This window comes from Scyliorhinus torazame, chromosome 22 (assembly GCF_047496885.1).
Source record: "Scyliorhinus torazame isolate Kashiwa2021f chromosome 22, sScyTor2.1, whole genome shotgun sequence".
Lineage (NCBI taxonomy): Eukaryota > Metazoa > Chordata > Chondrichthyes > Carcharhiniformes > Scyliorhinidae > Scyliorhinus > Scyliorhinus torazame.
The window spans coordinates 94,077,498-94,090,229 of NC_092728.1; the positions used below are offsets into that span (position 1 = coordinate 94,077,498).

Here is a 12,732-nt window from a genome sequence, read left to right on the forward strand (position 1 = left end):
GCCCATTTCTCTACTGAAAGTGGATGCCAAACTGCTGACTAAGATACTGGCCACAAGGATAGAGGACTGTGTCCCGGGGGTGATAGGGGAAGACCAGACTGGATTTGTTAAGGGCAGGCAACTTAAGGCCAATGTTCGAAAGCTTCTAAATGTTATTATGGTGTCCTCAGAAGGGGAGGAGGTGGAGGTGGTGGTAGCGATGGATGCAGAGAAGGCTTTTGATCGGGTGGAGAGGAATTACCTGTGGGAGGCGCTGGGAAGGTTTGTGTTTGGTGAGGGCTTTATTGACTGGGTGCAGTTGCTCTATCAGGCACCAGTAGCGAGTGTGCGTAAGAACCGGCTGAGATTGGGGTATTTTGAACTACACTGAGGGACAAGGCAAGGGTGCACCCTCTCCCTGTTACTGTTTGCTCTGGCCATTGAGCCATTGGCCATGGCGTTAAGAGCCTCTAGGAACTGGAAAGGGCTGGTTCGGGGGGCGGGTGGAGCACCAGATCACGTTCTACGCAGATGACCTGCTCGTGTACATTTCGGACTCGTTGGAGGAGATGGGGGAAGTAATGCGAATCTTGGGGGAATTTGGCAATTTTGGGGGGTATTAATTGAACTTGGGGAAAAGCGAGATGTTTGCGATCCAGGCAAGAGGACAGGAGAAGAGGCTGGGAGAGCTGCCGCTTAGAATGGCAGGGAAGAGCTTTCGATATCTGGGAATCCAGGTGGCCCGGAAATGGGAGCTACTACACAAGTTAAACCTCTCCCGCCCGGTTGGTAGAGCTAATGGGAGGAAGAGATGGGACATGCTCCCGTTATCACCGACGGGGAGGGTACAGACCATGAAAATGACGGTCCACCCCAGATTTCTGTTTGTCTTTCAGTCCCTCCCCACCTTCATCCCTCAGGCCTTTTTCAAGCGGATGAATGAAATTATTTCGGGCTGTGTGTGGGCGAGTAAAACCCCGCGAGTGAAGAAAGTGTTGCTGGAGCGCAGTCGGGGGGGCGAGTGGGTTGGCGCTGCTGAACTGCTGCAATTACTACTGGGCGGCTAATATAGCCATGATTAGGAAGTGGGTAGTGGGGGAGGGGTCGGCATGGGAGCGGATGGAGGCAGTGTCATGAACACCAGTTTGGGAGCATTGGTAACGGCACCTCTGTCGTTCCCACCGGTCCGATACTCCACAAGTCCGGTGGTAGTGGCGGCTCTGAGGATCTGGTAGAAATGGATGAGATAAAAGAGAGTAGAGGGAGCATCGATTTGGACCCCAATTTATAATAACCACAGGTTTGTACCGGGTAGGCTAGATGGCCGGTTCCGGAGTTGGCAGAGGGCAAGCACTGGAAGGATGGGGGATCTATTTCTAGATGGGAGCTTTCCCAGCTTGAAAGCTTTGGAGGATAAATTTAAATTGCCAGCAGGGAATGGCTTTAGGTATTTGCCGGTGCGAGACTTCCTGAGAAAACAGGTGGCGGCCTTTCCGCTGCTGCTGCCACGGTGGATACAGGATAACGTAGGTTCCAGTACCTGGGTGGGAGAGGGGAAGGTATCGGATATTTACCAGGAGCTTTCGGAGGCGGAGGAAACTCCGGTGGAGGAGCTTATGGGCAAGTGGGAGGACGAGCTAGGAGGAGAGATAGAGGTGGGGCTATGGACGTATGCCCTAAGCAGGGTTAATCCCTCCTCATCATGCGCTAGGCTTAGCCGGATACAATTTAAGGTAGTCCACCGGGCACACATGACAGCGGCTAGGATGAGTAAGTTCTACGGGGTTGAGGATAGAGGTGCGAGGGGCACGGGAAGGCCAGCATATCATGTCCACATGTTTTGGGCATGCCCAAAGCTTAGAGGGTTTTGGCAGGATTTTGCTAAGGCAATGTCCATGGTACTAAAAACACGGGTGGTGCTGAGTCCAGGGGTAGCAATCTTTGGAGTGTCGGGAGACCCGGGAGCGAAAGAGGCCGACGTCTTGGTCTTTGCCTCCCTGGTAGCCCGGAGACGGACCTTGTTAATGTGGAGGGACCCAAAGCCCCCCGAGTGTAGACACTTGGGTTAGTAACATGGCTGGGTTTCCCAGTCTCGAGAAAATAAAGTTTGCCTTAAAAGGGTCAATGTTAGGGTTCTCCCGGAGGTGGCAGCCGTTCGTCGACTTTCTCGGGGAAAATTAAAATGTCAGCAGATGCAGTATTCCAAAGTGGGGGGATTGTTGTTGTATGGTTGAGGTGCGTGAAGATTGGGCTTGGCGGCGGCGGGGGGGGGGGGGGGGGGGGGGGGGGGCGGGGACGTTTATTTTACCAACCATTTATCTTGTGCTCTAAAATGTTACTTAGAAGTGAAGTTAATCAGTGCAGTTACTTACTATAGAATAATTCAATGTGTTTGGTTGCTTAGTTGCTTGACTAAATCACGTATTGGACACCTGGAGATCCCCTTGTCTTGGCACCATATTCAAACTAGTATAAGAAATGGGAAAATCCATGCCACAGAGATCACTAGATCTTTGTGCGCAGCATTCTTCCAGATCAGCATTGAGAACCATTACTTCACCGCTGACAACAAACCCAGGCTGTTAAACTTTGACCTCAACAAAACTTGAATGAAGTTGTTATTCTTTTTGAACTTTTTGAAATAACTTTTGTTACTTTACAGAGGGTTCACCAACTACATCCAAAATTATAGGGTATAACAGCCTAAGTTGTAAAGAGTTCTCACACAAATCAAACTCACCTGCTGTTGAAACCACGTGCAACAGCATCTCAATTTCACAAGTGAAAACCGTCCAGGAACTGTATGAGAAATCCCAACGTACAAGAGAACCCTGGCCTGCAGGCAGTACGAGTCCATATGTACCCTGTGGCATGCGTATATTAGCCTGACCAGATCCTAGGATTGGGTAAAATAATGAAATTTAATTAATACATGAGTTACTTCTTGTTTTTACATAATTCTTTATATAATTGCATCCATTGTGAGAATATATTCCAACACACATCAATATTAAGTTTACTTTGATGCCTGATGGCAGCTTAAAGATAATAATGTTTCACCAACTCTTTTACTTTGTATCTTATATCTTAGGTTCATTATTGATCCTAGATTATAAATGACAGCTGGTCCAGTGCATTAACATATTAACCAGCTTAGCCAGCAAGATACCTATTGGAAAAGAGGCCCTACCAGGAGTGATAAGGAAAAACATGGGGTAGGAAGGAAAGGCAACCCTTCAGCATTCAGAAAGTTCAGGTTTCAGTTATTTTTGCTTCTCCCCAGGACACAAATTTATCCCTGGTTAAGTGAACTCCTTCCATACAAGCTGGTGACCAGTGCAAGACTGACCCCTTCCCCACCATGACTGCCCCACCCTCCTCCTCCTCAAAGAACAAAAAAAAGTACAGCACAGGAACAGGCCCTTCGGCCCTCCAAACCTGTGCCGACCATGCTGCCCGTCTAAACTAAAATCTTCTACACTTCCTGGGTCCGTATCCCTCTATTCCCATCCTATTCATGCATTTGTCAAGATGCCCCTTAAATGTCACTATCGTCCCTGCTTAACATCACCTCCTCCGGCAGCGAGTTCCAGGCACCCACTACCCTCCCTGAGGTGTTGTTTAAGGATAGCCAGCTGAGTTCATTAACTAACTGAGTATTGATTTATTCATATAGGTGCCAGTTGAATGCATGCAGCTGAGAGGCAAAAATATTAAAAAGTGACTTGACTGTGGTAATCTAGTCATTGTTTCATACAATGAATTATCCATTGTATTCTAGTGTATTCAGCACTGAGAATGTATTGTTCTCGTCTAATCAACGAATCAGTTCTAGCAAGATTTTCGCCAAGCTGAGTAACATGGCAGATGTGGTAAAATATATTTTGCATTTTTCCTAAGCCTGCGCATGCAGACGCAATCAAGTTTTGATTGGCACCAGTCAATCTTAAGTAATGTCCAATGTTTGATTAAGAAAGCATCCTCTAAGTAACAGACATTCATTTGAACAAACCAGGTCTCATCTGAGAATTAGAAGCCGATGAAAGTAACTGATGGGTTAAACCAGAGATAAGAATTCCCCGAAAAATAGGACCTCGTGGTCGAGGTCTTTGTTCCTGAACTCTTGAATCGTCTCTGTTTGTTTGTGTTTAAAGTAATTTCTTTGTCCTTATGCCATGTGCTTGACTTTTTTTTACATATTGTTTGATATTTTGTTTAAGTTTTTATTCAGTTCTTATTCAAGTGAGTAATTAGCAATGATATCGCATTTTTGACACCTCCCACCAACCGGACTACCGATTATTATTAGAAGGTAAAAAGAGTCCAACACTAACTTTACATGTTTTACTTCTAATTCTAACTCAATATAATTATGTACAAGAGGTCTTTGTAGGAATATTCTTCAATGGGGTTAAAAATTAAAAATGCTTTGCATCTTTGCTATTGTGATTGTTAAAGTGAAGAGAATCAAGTAATACAAGTGAAACTGCAGCATGGCATAGTCTGAGATTTAGGTGCATTTAATCTGTTTCTGCTGAGGGAAATGTAATAGTTATCCAATTACAAACATGGAGGGAGGTAACATAAAAATATCAGCAATAGAAGTGGGTTATTCAAGCCTGCTCCGCCATTCAATAAAGTCTTTGACCTCAGTTCCAGGGGCGCAATTCTCCCATCGGGAGACTAAGTCCCGACGCCGGAGTGAAAACCGGAGTGTTTCACTCCGGCGTCGGAGGCCGTTCCCAGCCCCCTATTCTCCCGCCCCCGGGGGACTAGGAGCAGCGCCGCGTCATTTACGTGCGCCGGGCCTTGGCGCCGCGTAAATGACGCGACCAGCGCCGCGTAAATGATGTCACCCGCGCATTGGCCAGTGCCATCCCGCGCATGCGCGGTTGCCGTCCTCCCCGCAAGAAGATGGCGGATCGATCTTGTGGGGGAAAGGAGGTCCTCCTTCAGAGAGGCCGGCCCGCAGATCGGTGGGCACCGATCGCGGGCCAGACCCCTTTTGAGCCCCCCCCCCCCCCCCCGATGCAGGAAACCCCCTCGCCCCCACCACAGGCCGCCACCACAGCGTTTCCGCGCTGTTCCCGCCGGCAGCGACCAGGTGTGGATGGTGCCGGCAGGAACCTGTCGTGTTGGGCAGGCCGCTCGGCCCATCCGGGCCGGAGAATCGCCGCTCATCCATTACCAACGGTAAGTGGCGATTCTCCCAGCGGCCAGCCTTGATTCGCGCCGCGCCAGTTTGGGGGGAGGGGGGGGTGGGAGAATCGCATGCGGGCGTCGGGACGGGACTCGCGCGGCACCCGGGCGATTCTCCCACCCGGTGTTGGGGGGGGGAGAATTCCGCCCCATGTTCCTGCACCATTCCCTAAAATCATTCAATTACTCTGGTATCCAAAAAATTGTTATCCCTATTTTGAAAGAATCTTATGTTTTAATGTGTAAAAGTGCACGATTCATACCAAGTTCTCATAGTCTGTGCAAAAATATCTGGAACAACTTCTTACCAAGAGGATAAAGCAACTTTGGCGTTTGCCTCCTCCACCTGGTTCCATCCTCATGTGAAAGCACATCATGAGGTTTGTGCTTATATGGTTCAGTATAACATGTCATTTTGTCCAAAAAGCTGTAAACCTTTAAAACGAAAATAAATGTCAACAACTGAACACAAACACACCCACACCATCCAAAAAGAAAACAAATATGAACAATAATATTCAACATCAGTCAATCTTAATTATATTTAAATTAACTAAGTATATTGGTTCATTTAGAACTATTTCATTTATATCACAGTCATTCAATAACACTAACTCCCAAATAGTGCATTACGACTATCTGCCAGCTTGAAAAGAAGCATTGCATCAAAGTAGGAAATTTACATTTCGCTTCTTGGAATCTCCCTTCTTAAAGTAGCTTAGTTGTACCTTTTTAGCAGTGCATTTGTCTGATATAAGTGCAGAAAGTAGCTGCAGCAACGGTGTCATAGACTGCGGAAACATTCCACAATTGTTGTCCAACAAAATAGCAATACCTGCTGTGGGCTCCTTCATTTCAAAAAAAGAGACACAAACAGATACTAAAGTCAATCAGAATATACACGGAAGATTATACAGGTAAAAACCATTGCAATGTTAATTTGTCAAATAAGACAACTCTACTAAAAATCCTGGGCATCTTCCAAACTATTTATTTATGTTCATGGCAAGCAAAGTCAGTTCTATAAGCAGTTGTATGAACTTAAAACACATTTTTTTTAAAACCAGGGGCGAAATTCTCCGGAAACGGAATGCTCTGCATCTTTGGGGGCCGAGCCCCAACATTGAGGGGCTAGGTCGGCGCCGGATGAATTTCCGCCCCGCCAGCTGGCGGAAAAGACCTTTGGTGCCCCGCCAGCTGGCACGGAAATGACATCTCCGGGAACGCACGCGCGGGAGCGTCAGCGGCCGCTGACAGCTTCCCACGCATGCGCAGTGGAGGGAGTCTCTTCTGCCTCCGCCATGGTGGAGACCGTGGCGGAGGCGGAAGGGAAAGAGTGCCCCCACGGCACAGGCCCGCCCGCGGATCGGTGGGCCCCGATCGCGGGCCAGGCCACCGTGGGAGCACCCCCCGGGGCCAGATCGCCCCGCAACCCCCCCAGGACCCCGGAGCCCACCCGCGCCGCCTTGTCCCGCCGGTAAGGTAGGTGGTTTAATTTACGCCGGCGGGACAGACATTTTAGCGGCGGGACTTCGGCACATCGGGGCCGGAGAATCGAGCGGGGGGGGCCCGCCAACCGGGCGGCGCGATTCCCGCCCCCACCGAATATCCGGTGCCGGAGACTTCGGCAACCAGCGGGGGCGGGATTCACACCAGCCCCCGGCGATTCTCCGACCTGGCGGGGGGTCGGAGAATCTCGCCCCAGATCCGGCTCGCCAAGTCGTTGGAGTCAACCATCCACGTCTCCCAAGACTTATTTAGAACAGTACAGCCCTTCAGCCCACGATGTTGTGCCGACCATTTATCCTAAACTAAGATCAACCTAACCTACACCCCTTCAATTTACTGCTGTCCATGTGCCTGTCCAAGAGTCGCTTAAATGTCCCCAATGACTCTGACTCCACCACCTCTGCTGACAGTGCATTCCACACAACCACCACTCTCGGTGTAAAAAACCTACCTGACATCTTGTGCTACCGTGGGGCAGCACGATAGCACTGTTGCTTCATAGCGCCAGGGTCCCAGGTTCGATCCCCGCTGGGTCACTGTCTGTGCGGAGTCTGCACGTTCTCCCCGTGCCTGCGTGGGTTTCCTCCGGGTGCTCCGGTTTCCTCCCACAGTCCAAAGACGTGCAGGTTAGGTGAATTGGCCATGATAAATTGCCCTTCGTGACCAAAAAGGTTAGGAGGGGTTATTGGGTTACGGGGATAGGGTGGAAGTGAGGGCTTAAGTGGGTTGGTGCAGACTCGATGGGCCGAATGGCCTCCTTCTGCATTGCATGTTCTATGTTCTATCTCCCCTATACCTTCCTCCAATCACCTAAAAATGATGTCCCCTCGTGACAGCCATTTCCACAATGGGGAATAGTCTCTGGCTATCCACTCTATCCATGCCTCTCATCACCTTGTACTCCTCTATCTAGCCACCTCTCTGTCTTCTTCACTCCAGTGAGAAAAGCCCCAGCTCCCTCAACCTTTCTTCATAAGACAAGGGGCTGGTTAACACAGGGGCTGGCTTTTAAAGCAGATCAAGGCAGGCCAGCAGCATGGGTTCAATTCCCGTACCAGACTCCCCGAACAGGCTATGGCGACTAGGGGCTTTTTCCCAGTAACTTCATTTGAAGCCTAATTGTGACAATAAGCGATTTTCATTTCATGCCCTCCAGTCCAGGCAGCATCCTGGTAAATCTCCTCTGTACCCTCTCCAAAGCATTCACATCCTTCCTATAATGAGGCGACCAGAACTGGACACAATATGCACGTGGACCCCAAGATCCCTCTGTTCCTCCACACTTCCAAGAATCCTGCCTTTAACCCTGTATTCAGTATTCAAATTCGACCTTCCAAAATGAATCACTTCACATTTATCAAGGTTGAACTCCATCTGCCACTTCTCAGCCTAGCTCTGCATCCTGTCAATGTCCTGTTGTAACCTGCAACAACCCTCAACACTATCTACAACTCCCCCAACCTTCGTGTCATCGGCAAACTTCCTAACCCACCATTCCACTTCCTCATCCAAGTCATTTATAAAAACCACGAAGAGCAGAGGTCCCAGAACAGATCCTTGCGGGACACCACTGGTCACCGACCTCCAGGCGGAATACTTCCCATCCACTACCACTCGCTGTCTTCTTTTGGCCAGCCAACTCTGTATCCAGACAGTCACATTTCCCTGTATCCCATGCCCCCTAACTTTCTGAATGGGGAACCTTATCAAATGCCTTACTGAAATCCATATACACCACATCCACTGCCCGACCTTCATCAATGTGTCTCGTCACATCCTCAAAGAATTCAATGAGGCTTGTGAGGCATGACCTGCTCCTCACAAAGCCATGCTGACTATCTTTAATCAAACTATGTTTTTCTTTTTTTTTTTTTTTAAATAATATTTTATTGAAAATTTTTGGTCAACCAACACAGTACATTGTGCATCCTTTACACAACATTATAACAATACAGATAATAATGACCTTTTTTATTTAAACAAGAACAAAAGAAAACAACAACAAATAAATAAATATTAAATAACAAAAATAAAAACTAGCCCTAATTGGCAACTGCCTTGTCTCAGGCCATACCCCCCCCCCCCCCCCCCAACCCCCCACCCCCCACACCCCAAGTTCTGGGCTGCTGCTGCTGCCTTCTTTGTTCTCCCCTATCTATCTTTCCGCAAGATATTCGACGAACGGTTGCCACCGCCTTGTAAACCCTTGAGCCGACCCCCTTAGGACGAACTTAATCCGCTCTAACTTTATGAACCCCGCCATATCATTTATCCAGGTCTCCACCCCCGGGGGCTTGGCTTCTTTCCACATTAGCAATATTCTGCGCCGGGCTACTAGGGACGCAAAGGCCAAAACATCGGCCTCTTTCGCCTCCTGCACTCCCGGCTCTTGTGCAACCCCAAATATAGCCAACCCCCAGCTTGGTTCGACCCGGACTCCTACTACTTTCGAAAGCACCTTTGTCACCCCCATCCAAAACCCCTGTAGTGCCGGGCATGACCAAAACATATGGGTATGATTCGCTGGGCTTCTCGAGCACCTCGCACACCTATCCTCCACCCCAAAAAATTTACTGAGCCGTGTTCCAGTCATATGTGCCCTGTGTAATACCTTAAACTGAATCAGGCTTAGCCTGGCGCACGAGGACGACGAGTTTACCCTGTTTAGGGCATCTGCCCACATCCCCTCCTCAATCTCCTCCCCTAGCTCTTCTTCCCATTTCCCTTTTAGTTCGTCCATCATAGTCTCCCCTTCGTCCCTCATTTCCCTATATATATCCGACACCTTACCGTCCCCCACCCATTTCTTTGAGATGACTCTGTCCTGCACCTCTTGTGTCGGGAGCTGCGGGAATTCCCTCACCTGCTGCCTCGCAAAAGCCCTCAATTGCATGTACCTGAATGCATTCCCTTGGGGCAACCCATATTTCTCGGTCAGCGCTCCCAGACTCGCAAACTTCCCATCCACAAATAGATCTTTCAATTGCGTTATACCTGCTCTTTGCCACATTCCATATCCCCCATCCATTCCCCCCGGGGCAAACCTATGGTTGTTTCTTATCGGGGACCCCCCCAGTGCTCCGGTCTTTCCCCTATGTCGTCTCCACTGTCCCCAAATCTTCAGTGTAGCTACCACCACCGGACTCGTGGTATAGTTCCTTGGTGAGAACGGCAATGGGGCTGTCACCATAGCCTGCAGGCTGGTCCCCCTACAGGACGCCCTCTCTAATCTCTTCCACGCCGCTCCTTCCTCCTCTCCCATCCACTTACTCACCATTGAAATATTAGCGGCCCAATAATACTCACTTAGGCTCGGTAGTGCCAGCCCCCCCCTATCCCTACTACGCTGTAAGAATCCCTTCCTCACTCTCGGAGTCTTCCCGGCCCAAACAAAACCCATAATACTCTTTTCTATCCTTTTGAAAAAAGCCTTCGTGATCACCACCGGGAGACACTGAAACACAAAAAGGAATCTCGGGAGGACCACCATCTTAACTGCCTGCACCCTCCCTGCCATTGACAATGCTACCATGTCCCATCTCTTGAAATCTTCCTCCATCTGTTCCACCAACCGCGTCAAATTTAGCCTGTGCAATGTGCCCCAATTCTTAGCTATCTGGATCCCCAGGTAACGAAAGTCTCTTGTTACCTTCCTCAACGGTAGGTCTTCTATTTCTCTACTCTGCTCCCCTGGATGCACCACAAACAGCTCACTCTTTCCCATGTTCAATTTATACCCTGAAAAATCCCCAAACTCCCCAAGTATCCGCATTATTTCTGGCATCCCCTCCGCTGGATCCGCCACATATAGTAGCAGATCATCCGCATATAAAGATACCCGGTGTTCTTCTCCTCCCCTAAGTATTCCCCTCCATCCCTTGGAACCTCTCAGCGCTATCGCCAGGGGCTCAATCGCCAGTGCAAACAGTAATGGGGACAGAGGACATCCCTGCCTTGTCCCTCTGTGGAGCCGAAAATATGCCGATCCCCGTCCATTCGTGACCACACTCGCCACTGGGGCCCTATACAACAGCTGCACCCATCTAACATACCCCTCTCCGAACCCAAATCTCCTCAACACCTCCCACAGATAATCCCACTCCACTCTATCAAATGCTTTCTCGGCATCCATCGCCACTACTATCTCCGTTTCACCCTCTGGTGGGGCCATCATCATTACGCCTAACAACCTCCGTATGTTCGTGTTCAGCTGTCTCCCCTTCACAAACCCAGTTTGGTCCTCATGAACCACCCCCGGGGCACATTCCTCTATTCTCATTGCCATTACCTTGGCCAAGACCTTGGCATCTACATTGAGGAGGGAGATTGGTCTGTAGGACCCGCATTGTAGCGGATCCTTTTCCTTCTTTAAAAGAAGCGATATCGTTGCTTCTGACATAGTCGGGGGCAGTTGTCCCCTTTCCTTTGCCTCGTTGAAGGTCCTCGTCAGTAGCGGGGCGAGCAAGTCCAAATATTTTCTGTAAAATTCAACTGGGAATCCGTCCGGTCCCGGGGCCTTTCCCGTCTGCATGTTCCTAATTCCTTTCACCACTTCTTCTACCGTGATCTGTGCTCCCAATCCCATCCTTTCCTGCTCTTCCACCTTGGGAATTTCCAGCCGATCCAAAAACTCCATCATTCTCTCCCTCCCATCCGGGGGTTGAGCTTCATACAATTTTTTATAAAATGTCTTGAACACTTCATTCACTCTCTCCGCTCCCCGCTCCGTCTCTCCATCTTCGTCTCTCACCCCCCCTATTTCCCTCGCTGCTCCCCTTTTCCTCAATTGGTGTGCCAGCAATCTGCTCGCCTTCTCTCCATATTCATACTGTACACCCTGCGCCTTCCTCCATTGTGCCTCTGCAGTGCCTGTGGTCAGCAAGTCAAATTCCACATGCAGCCTTTGCCTTTCCCTATACAGTCCCTCCTCCGGTGCTTCCGCATACTGTCTGTCCACCCTCAAAAGTTCTTGCAACAACCGCTCCCGTTCCTTACTCTCCTGCTTCCCTTTATGTGTCCTTATTGATATCAGCTCCCCCCTAACCACCGCCTTCAACGCCTCCCAGACCACTCCCACCTGAACCTCCCCATTGTCATTGAGTTCCAAGTACTTTTCAATGCATCCCCTCACCCTTAAGCACACCCCCTCATCCGCCATTAGTCCCATATCCATTCTCCAGGGTGGACGCCCTCTTGTTTCCTCCCCTATCTCCAAGTCTACCCAGTGTGGGGCATGATCCGAAATGGCTATAGCCGTATATTCCGTTCCCCTCACCCTCGGGATCAATGCCCTACCCAACACAAAAAAGTCTATGCGTGAATAGACTTTATGGACATAGGAGAAAAACGAGAACTCCTTACTCCTAGGTCTACTGAATCTCCACGGGTCCACCCCTCCCATCTGCTCCATAAAATCCTTAAGCACCTTGGCTGCTGCCGGCCTCCTACCAGTCCTGGACTTCGACCTATCCAGCCTTGGTTCCAACACCGTGTTAAAGTCTCCCCCCATTATCAGCTTTCCGGTCTCTAGGTCTGGGATGCGTCCTAGCATTCGCCTCATAAAATTGGCATCGTCCCAATTCGGGGCATACACGTTTACCAACACCACCATCTCTCCCTGTAATTTGCCACTCACCATCACGTATCTGCCCCCGTTATCCGCCACTATAGTCTTTGCCTCGAACATTACCCGCTTCCCCACTAATATAGCCACCCCCCTGTTTTTCGCATCCAGCCCCGAATGGAACACCTGCCCTACCCATCCTTTGCGCAACCTAACCTGATCTATCAGTTTCAGGTGCGTTTCCTGTAACATGACCACATCTGCTTTAAGTTTCTTAAGGTGTGCGAGTACTCGTGCCCTCTTTATCGGCCCGTTAAGCCCCCTCACGTTCCACGTGATCAGCCGAGTTGGGGGGCTTCCCACCCCCCCCCCTTGCCGGTTAGCCATCATCTTTTTCCAGCTTCTCGCCCAGTTCCCACGCGGCTGTATTTCTCCCAGACGGTGCCCCCCCGCCCATCCTTTCCCGCACCCACTCCCCCCTT

General features: G+C 49.7%; 1 protein-coding gene across 2 annotated transcripts in view; it reads right to left on the reverse strand.

The window, feature by feature from the left end:
- nup188 (nucleoporin 188) overlaps positions 1 to 12,732 on the reverse strand; it is a 143,226-nt gene that overhangs the window by 92,786 nt on the left and 37,708 nt on the right. For both annotated transcript variants that reach the window (XM_072488611.1, XM_072488610.1), the window contains exons 14-16: positions 5,907 to 6,026; positions 5,487 to 5,613; positions 2,720 to 2,875 (exon numbers count right to left, since the gene is read on the reverse strand). In XM_072488611.1, the coding sequence (XP_072344712.1) occupies positions 2,720 to 2,875; positions 5,487 to 5,613; positions 5,907 to 6,026 (403 nt within the window). The remainder of the gene's footprint in view (positions 1 to 2,719; positions 2,876 to 5,486; positions 5,614 to 5,906; positions 6,027 to 12,732) is intronic.